The 9,729-nt window shown below is 25.8% G+C and overlaps 1 protein-coding gene across 2 annotated transcripts; it reads left to right on the top strand.

Moving 5' to 3' along the window:
• The first annotated feature begins 576 nt into the window (after positions 1-576).
• Positions 577-9,185, top strand: LOC132950787 (ABC transporter G family member 23-like). Of its 2 annotated transcripts, XM_061022346.1 has the most exons (15): positions 577-759; positions 1,076-1,208; positions 1,276-1,430; positions 1,532-1,639; positions 1,715-1,808; positions 3,541-3,666; positions 3,736-3,869; positions 3,932-4,148; positions 4,240-4,417; positions 4,808-4,914; positions 5,389-5,459; positions 6,695-6,783; positions 6,859-7,041; positions 7,852-7,938; positions 8,038-9,185. In XM_061022346.1, exons 1-15 carry the CDS (start codon positions 629-631, stop codon positions 8,268-8,270), a joined length of 2,046 nt encoding a protein of 681 aa, XP_060878329.1. In that variant the 5' UTR covers positions 577-628; the 3' UTR covers positions 8,271-9,185. The 2 variants fall into 2 exon arrangements, with proteins under 2 accessions (XP_060878329.1, XP_060878330.1); XM_061022347.1 differs by lacking the exon at positions 1,076-1,208 and having other exon boundaries at positions 662-759.
• Positions 9,186-9,729: the final 544 nt, after the last annotated feature.

The following is a 9,729-nucleotide window of genomic DNA, read 5'->3' as shown; positions in this document are numbered from 1 at the left end:
CGTTAAAGACTCCTAGCATACCTAATAATTATTATAGCGATAAGTTTTCATTAACCTTAACAATTAATTTCCTGAAAATATGTTAGAAAAAAATCAATTGGTAATATTGAATGACATATGCCGGTAAAACGAATTTTTTTAAATGAAAATTATTTACGGAAGTAATTGTACCATTTGACATACTTAATATATTTGATGTGATAGACTTATAAATATATAAAAATAGTACCTAAACATACAATTGGTCGGCATAAAAGTAAAATAACGAGTCAAGTTCGGGTAATTTTATACAATAAAAAAAAGTACTTATTTAAAAATTAAATGTATTCTTTTCGTAATAAAATTATAACTTGTAACCATTTACCTTTGAAAATATAGTTTGAATAGTATTTGTGAATCGTGATAACTATCAAGGTTAACGTTAAGCATCATTCATTTATTATCATGCATTGTAATAGGAAACTTGTCACACGTCTAATACCTATTCAAATTAATTAAACATTTAATAATAATTATTACTCATAAATCATATTTTAATATTATGCAATTTATTAGCAAATATGATTGAATGTTTGAATGGTTATTGTGTTAGGAGAGAATAGTTGAGCGTAATACAATACTATTGAAGATGGCTGAAGGAACTAAACAAATCCAGGTAGAACCTGAGTTAGCCATATGTATTTCAAACGCCTTTAAACATTTTTCTACGGACACTTGTGTTCTAAATGGCTTAAATATGAGTGTACCTGTAGGATCCATGTAAGTATTAACGTTCTTTATTATAATCATTAGAAAAATAATCAACATTTTAATTAATACAACAGTAGTGTACACAATGGCCAATGATACCTAATATATTTAGCATCACCAACGGTATACCTTTAGTTTTGTCATAAATAGTTTTTAGTATTTTTTCCAAAAATGTAAGTAGGTAGGTACTTTTGCGTATTCAATTATTATTATTTTCGAAATGACCAAAAGTTATTGAGAAATTTGCGTAGTACGATAATTGGATCGCTCTTTATTGTATTATTCAATGCAATTATAAAATATCTGAAAAACGTTCGTTTCTTAGATATGGTCTTTTAGGACCGAGTGGCTGTGGAAAAACCACATTAATAAACGTTATTCTTGGAAAATTTTCGTTGGATTCTGGGATCGTTAAAATAAATCCTAGTAGTTTTTCAGATATTGGATATATGCCTCAAGTAAGAAATTTAATAATTTTTTCTTGATTAAGGTTAGAGTAATCATAAATAAATCGTATTCTTGCAGGACTTGTGTTTAGATTCGATGCTTACCATAGGTGAAACATTTACATATTATGGTTCATTATATAAAATGAATGATAGTGATATTTCTAGTAAAAGTAAAGAACTTATTACTTGGCTAAGATTGCCACAGGATAACACACTGCTAAAAGATCTAAGGTTGGACATTTATATTCAAATTATAACTGAATTGTGTTTCCCGATATTATTTGGTAATATTTTGCATACATTTTACAAGAATTATTTATGGGTTTTCTTAGTGGAGGTGAGTGTAGAAGAGTTTCATTGGCCGTCACGTTACTTCATGATCCAAAAATCATAATATTAGACGAACCTACTGTAGGGATTGACCCAGTACTAAGATACGAGTAAGCTGCAACTTGTAATACTTAATAAAGGATGATATAATTAATTGGTAGTCTAACAATGATTTATATTATTAGAATTTGGCAGAAACTATTGGAAATGGTGAAGGAGCAAGTCAAAACTATTATAATTACAACGCATTATGTCGAAGAAGCACACCTAGCACAAACTGTAAGAAAAAACAAATATTATTAAAATTAAAATTAATTATTTAATGAAAGTTGTTTTGTTTTAGTTTAAGTATGATAAAAATAATATTTTGAGACTATTATAGTTTTTATCGTAAAGTATTTACATTTTTTTGACTAAATTGCTAACTTTCATGCGGTTATATTTTATTTAGCCGAATATTTAAAAATATCAAGTACTTTTTGACCGAGCATAGGTACATTTTGTTCTATCAAAGCGTAAAGAAAAAACACTAAAAAATATATAAAATGCCTATAAATAGCTTGAAATGTAAAAACAAATTATTTTCAAATTTCATCGTGTACAGAAAAAGATAATTTAAGTACCTAGGTAATGTGTAAATTAATTTTTTATGTTTCTATATGATTAATATTTTATGAATAATAAAAAAATAAAAATACGTTAGATGTTGAATCGTTATTATAAAATAAATAATAACTGATGTTGGTTATTACTTTATCACACCAACATTATGGCACAGGATAACTATAGGTATTTAAAATGTTATTTTAACCAAATTTTTTCCTTTGTACATACGAATATTTAATGTCATCAAAATTTGTTCAAAACACCTAAAAGGTCATACCTTAAAACAATTTACAAAATGTCTAGGTATATAATGCTGATTATGCGATCTTATATATTTTTTTTGTGATTTCGACGAATTTTGTAAGATTTAAACTTCAAACGATTATGAAAAAAAAAAAAAAAAAAACAGGAAACTAGGAACCGTATTGCAGAACAGTATTAAGTAGTACTCGAATATAGCTCATCATTGAGTAGGTAGGTTATAATATATTATGTTAAATTTATTTAATTATTATAGTCATTGCATTCGAAAAACGATTCAGAGCGGAGACAGTCTATTAGCATACGTATATTTCATTATATATTTAATCTGTATATTAAAGATATTTATAAAATGGCATTGTGTATATTAAGATATAATAATATATAGGTACGTACAAGTTTGAAATAAACAACAAAATAACTAAAATTGTTAATATCCTTGTTTGAATATACAATTTCACCAAAATTAGAACTTTAAATGTAGGTAGGTATATAAAATAATTGTGATTATATATTATAGTTAAGATTTTTTTGTTCAAATCAAACGCTCATAAAAAATTATCGTGACCTTACACTAAACTTTTTTTCCTTATTTTCCGGTGAATAATCTTATAAGAAATCTTGTATCAAATGTTTAAACTTTGAGTGATAAAATTTAAAAACTTATGAATCTAATATAGGTACTACGAAATAATTAGCAAATGTTCGTGATTTTGATGGATTTCGTAAATATTTTAACTTTAAATACGTTAATTTTTTAATTGCGACAATGAACAAATAAAAAAAAATTGATTTAGTCAAAAACTGGTTTTGTGTAAAATTTCCATTTTTCCGTAATTTTTTTTTAGTTTTTTAGTATTTTTAAAAGTGTTGAGAGTTTTTTATTTTTATTCGCTAAGTACAAACTAGAACCAATTTTCTACTAAAATATATCTTCAATTATGATGATCGAGCTGTTTTTAATCCGAAATATGATGAAAAACACAACAATTAAAATTAAATATAAAAACACACAATGTAATTTTAAAATGAATAGGTACATTCATCGTAGTGGAACTCTTTTACTCTAAAATGATGGTTACAAATAAATATTACTCATTAATCGTAATATGTTTCTTTCCCATTTAAAATTATTATTTTATAGATAGGTTTGATGAGAAATGGTGTTTTAATATCAGAATCTTCCCCTCAAGACTTATTGGTTAAACAAAATGCCAATTCATTAGAAGAAGCCTTTTTATCGTTATGTTCTAGTCAACAATTTGATGAAGTAAAATAATTTTAATAATTTTATAAAACTTTATATATAATTGTTTATAACATTATTTTTTTCATATAGACAACTCAGAGGGCTAATATTTTCAAAAATACCAATGTATCATCAAACATTTTGCACTCTGACAACGGAATATCATTAATTAGAATTGGGGCATTTATAAAGAAAAATTTAGCCATTTGTTTGAGGGATTTTACGTAAGTAATAATACTCAAGTCATAATAACAATTTAAAATAAAAACAATATTTTTCATAACAGGTTTATATTTTTCATGATCTTATTTCCAATGTTGGCAGCTATTATTTTTAATTTAGCTATTGGTGGTAATATTAAAAACGTTAACATAGCTATTCAAAATAAAGAAATCACCGACTGTCAGAACATCGTAATTAATCAATGTATTTATGAAGATATTAATAATTTCACTCTTAGCTGTGCTGTTTTGAATGGTTTACGAACTCTAGAATACAATTTGGTGAATTTACTAATTAATATAATATTATTATTGTAGTATAATGTTTTAATACATATATATATTATACATTATGTATAATCTTATTATTCAGATCTCAGTTAAAAATCAGGAAGAAGGAGACATTTTGGTGAAAAAAGCTGAATCAGTAGCATTCATTCAATTTCCCCAAAATTTTAGTACAGGACTTCAACAATATGTTCTTGGTCAATGGTTTTCTAACAATGAATTTTCATCAAATACGGCAGCCTATGCAAATATCGATATTGGAAGTTAGTACCTATTGCACACTGATAATAATATTATAGAAAATGCGAATAAAGTTTATTTTTACCGTATACATCATCGTAGGTAATTTAATATTTTTTACGATTTCACTTTTAAATGGTTAATGAACCAGTTGTGTTCGACAATAACTCTGTCATAAATTTTAACATTATAAATTACGTAATCCGTATTCAAAACATATTTTTTAGGATTTTATAATTTGAAAAGGAGTTTCTACAAATGTTTAATTTCTAATAGGTAGTTAAACACTATTTAATAATATTTATAACATATAATATTTAATGTAGAAATTAACACCTGTAAGCTAATAACCTATGTAGTAGATGCTTAACCAATAATAATAAAAAAAAAAAAAATAATATTTAATTTTTTAGATGTTTTGGTAAAAAGTCAAGTCATTCGAAATCTATTTAATGTCTTTGAAAATGTTATTATAAATAGTACACGTGCGTGCAACGAAAAGTTTGTTAAGCAACCTTTTGTAAGTATATCATTATATTTTTTAAAATAACAGAGTTATACAAGTTTAACATACTGAGAATCTTATCAAATATACAATTTATTCTTATCCAAGTTATAAAAACAAAATATCACTATGATTTTATATTTTAAAAAAATCAAAAAATGTTGTTACCCATTGAGTTAATAGCACCTAGCCACCTAGGTATGCATATTATATAAGTATACAACATTACGATTTGAAATTCTTAAATTATTATATTGTAAAAAAAGGATTAATGGGATATTTTAGCCTTGGGACTACCTATACCAGGAATAAACCTTTTGAAAGTTTACCTTTTGAAAATTATGTCAAGACTCATTGAAATTTATGGTAGCTTTCTCGTGTAATTCATATAGTAATAACATTTAAAACTATATCAAATACACATTTAAATTGATAAAATATTGATTACTATTGAAAAATCAACGATGTAATTTTTATATTTTATTTTAGAGAACTACATATTTAGTGGGAAACAAAGTTGAAACATTTATTCATAGTATAGCTACTATGTTTGTTTCAATGTAAGTATAATTTAAATGCAATAAATAATAATACTAAAATAGTAGTGACTAATTAATTAAAAACACTCATATTAGACTAAATTTGTGTTTTATTTATCAATGGTATATAATTGAAATATGCTAATTATTGTCATTATTTTCATGTAGGTGGTGTATTTCCATACACCACTAATGTTTGATTTACTGAAAAAATTAACCATGAATTATTATAACGTGTTATTATTAACGCTTACCTACATTTGCTTAGCAATGTATAATTTATATATTCTCTAAAAGTGTTATATCACATCACCATAATTAGTAGATCAATACTCTTAATATTTACCTCCTTATTCATAGTTCGATAGTTACTTTAAGTCTTATTAATAATAATTATTATTCGTTTCTAAATATCTTAATGAAATGTACCTCTATTCAAGATTTAGTTCATGAAATCACCGATTGTTGGTGATCTATGTGTAGCTGGTGTGTACTGCTGTAGTCTGTAGGTCACTTTACATACACGTGATATGTACGACTCCAAATTATTCATCTTTTAACCTCATTTTTGAATCATTGAAACTGGTTAGACAAGTTTTAAAAGTCTTAGTGATAATGCAAGACACATGAATATATGATGCAACTTTATTAGACTTACGTGTGTTTAAGATATGTATCGAATTAGTGGTGGCAGCATATTATAATAACTATACTTGTTACGTATTCTTAAGAAGCTACCTACATAATATAACTTTATTCTCAGCAAAATTTCACCGTTTGTACTGTTTTTAAACAAAAGGTCTTTGCAATCCCTCATAATTTGTTTATTAAAACGAGCTAAACAAATAAGAACCATTTTACAATATTCAGTTTTCTAATTTCTAATTTAAACCTATTTCACTATTTTTAAATGATCCACAAGCAACAAAGTTTGCGAATTTTGAAATTTAGTAACTTTTTTCAATAGGTAAATAAAAGTAATACATATTTATATATTACATATATACCTATGTAGGTGTTAATATTTTTATTTGAACTACAGTATTATCTATATAGTATATATATTTTTATATAATGCATATTATGCGCCATAAGGCATGCAAATATGTTTGACATTTTTAAAACGCATATTCTAAATTTTTTTCTAGATTATAAATGTATCGTATACAAAACTGAACAGAAGAAAAATGAATGCATTTTCAACTTAACATTCATTATTGATTAAATTGTTAAACCTGTATATATTATATTTCCAGGATAGGATTTTATTTCTCAAGCGTAATATCTACAGGATTTATGTTGACAGAGAAAATGGAAGGATTTCTTGATCGGTCTATGACAGCTGGTAAACAACGGGACAATATTATTTTAATAATAGGTACATTGTTATAATAAATGTCGATGAATTGTTTGCTTATAGGGATTACAATACTAGAAGTTGTAATTTCAATAATGTGTATTCAAACTGTAATACACATAATTCAAACTATTTCTGTTATGTTTGTCACGTACTTTGTTTTCCTAAACCCTATCGAAATTACTAACGGACTATTTGCATTCGTATTCATAATATTTTTAACCGGATGGTTAGGTCTACTCTACGGTATGTATTTTTTTTATTTTATACTTACTATAGTATTTCTGATTATTTTATTCTTCATTTCGGATAGTATTTTAAGTATAATTTTCACTAATGTCTGTTTCAGTTTCAACTAACAGTTAAACTATGTACCTACCTAGTTACTGTTTTAGGATTGTAATTTTACTCTTAAAATGTTTTTGGTCATGTATTTAAGGCGATTCGATACCGTGATTTTCTGTTTTTGTCTAACACATGCGTGACATAGTATTTTAGACGTGTTTTTTTGCCAAACATTCCAATTGATCTATTGAAGCGATACGAATTCTGAAAACAGATCTGAATTTGTCGTCAAGTCTACTTGAAATCGACTCTTCCACATGTTTGATATTATTCCCCAAATTCCTATAAATATCATATTAAAAAAATAGTATTTAAACATTGTCGTATTTTAATTTTTGGAGAAGTTAAAATTAAAAAATCAAAAATGTCGGGAAATCGATTCCAAGTAGACTTGACGACAAATTTCAATCTGTTTTTAGAATTCTTATCGTCTTATTATATCAATTTGTATGATTGGCAAAGAACTAGTCTAAAATCCTATGTCGCGTGTGTGTTGGACAAAAACAGAAAATCACGGTATCGAATCACCTTAATTTAAATGTTTTCATATATTATACTAGAGACAAGGTTGGAAATATTTCACGTATCAGACAAGAATACAATTTTTAATTTCAATTCTTATTTTGTCTAATCAAAATTCAAAAGAAATTAAATTTAAAACACTCGGCCGTTAAATTACTGAGAAATTAGTTTTGTGCTATTTTATTGTAGGTTTGTTAATCGTTGGGATATCCAAATCAAGTTCCGAAGCCATGAACATGGTTATTGGTTGGAACATGATGCAGATTTATTTATCTGGTACGTTTGTCTTGTGATATGTTTCAAACCCTTATGAATGTACTAGGTACTTGTTAGTTTTTTTTGTCAAATGTTTAAGTTGTTTGTTCATTCCTTTAGGTATAATGTGGCCAATTGAAGCTCAAATGCCATTCATGAAAATCGTATCTGAACATCTGCCATTGTGTTACATTAGTCGAATATTGAATAACATTGTTTTAAGAGGATGGACACTCGGACACCCGACTGTCTTAACCGGAATAGCAATCATCATTGGTTATGTTTTATTACACGTAATTATGTTATTGTACTTAACCCACATCAAAAAAGATGCCTGGTTAATAAAAAAATAATGTTGTGTATTGATTTTATTCAACTTGTGTAAATAAATTATAACTAAATTTATGAATTAATTATATACATTGTAGTATATTACTATATTATACAGATGTGATGCGTATAGCGTATTTTCTAAACTCATTTTGAATAAACCTATTAGCGTCGACTGAACACCATCTTAAACTCGTTACATCCGTCCATACCATGCGTCAACTTAAAAGTTTTCGAATTGTTTATGTGTAGGTAATTCGCTTTGAATAAGCTGCGTACATTTCAATTAATTGCACGTATTAGGTATCAAACGCGGATATAACAAATACTATTGATATTTTGTGAACAACTCTACGAGCTCACCGCCTACGTGTTTTGCCTAAAAATATCACAACCTGAAAATGTGATTGTCGCACTTAAATCGAGTTTTTTAATTCAGTTTATTCACATTTTAATATTTAAATTATTTTATAGTGAACGATTTCTCAACTATATCGTTGATGTTACAAATTATTGAGAAGAAAATAATTCAATGTAATTTAAACGAATTACATGTAAAGACGTGGTTATACCAAACAGTAGTCTATAATTTAACTTGTGGCTTTATGGCTTAGGTATAATGCTATGTAACCCTCCATACTGTACAAAATAATAATACATTACTTTAGTTTTTTTTTTTTTTTAATTATGATTATTGTTATTCATAATTGATTAATAACTATGTTAAAAAGAATTGTATTCAAACGAACATAGTTGTAATGAGACCGTCAAAATAAATATACAAATCCACGATACCGGTAGATATATTGAAGGACATATTAAAGTTACTCAATAGCATTGTATTAGTAGCATAATTTGTAGATGGCGTGTTTAAAAATTAAAAGGCTATATATAAGATTTATTTTTAACAAACACAATATTACCTACTATGTGATAATCTCATTGCTAGTAATCAGAATAATAAATTGCTTTTGCATTGTTTATTTTTATTTTTATATTATTTGAGTTTATAATTTATCCTTATCCTTTTATTATACAATTATTAGGTTTTAATTATATTAATTATATATTATTTGAATTATATTTTGATTTCAGTCATTTATAATAATTAATAAACGTAAATATGTTATTAATAATAGTAATAGATGAAGAAACGATGATGTGAGAAGGCAAGAAAGAATTATTAAAATTATAGTGTTCATCAGCTATATCATTAAGGATTTTATAGATACAGTCATAAAATAGAGTCATAGTAGTCATACAGATGAATATTAAATCTTAAGTAGGTACTATAATATTACTATCACTGATTATATTTTATAGATAGTAATAAAGATAATTATTATTCTAACTATGATTTTTGATAGTATTAATAACTGTAATTACTGGATCTGTGGTCGAAATAAGACCGAAAAAACAAATATTAGATATAGAAAATAGGTATTTAAAATAAAATAATAAATGTCGCCGAAAGGGGTTGGT

The sequence above is a fragment of the Metopolophium dirhodum genome, chromosome 8 (assembly GCF_019925205.1).
Source record: "Metopolophium dirhodum isolate CAU chromosome 8, ASM1992520v1, whole genome shotgun sequence".
NCBI lineage: Eukaryota > Metazoa > Arthropoda > Insecta > Hemiptera > Aphididae > Metopolophium > Metopolophium dirhodum.
The sequence above is the reverse complement of the archived record's forward strand: the minus strand, read 5'-3'. Positions and strand labels throughout refer to the sequence as shown.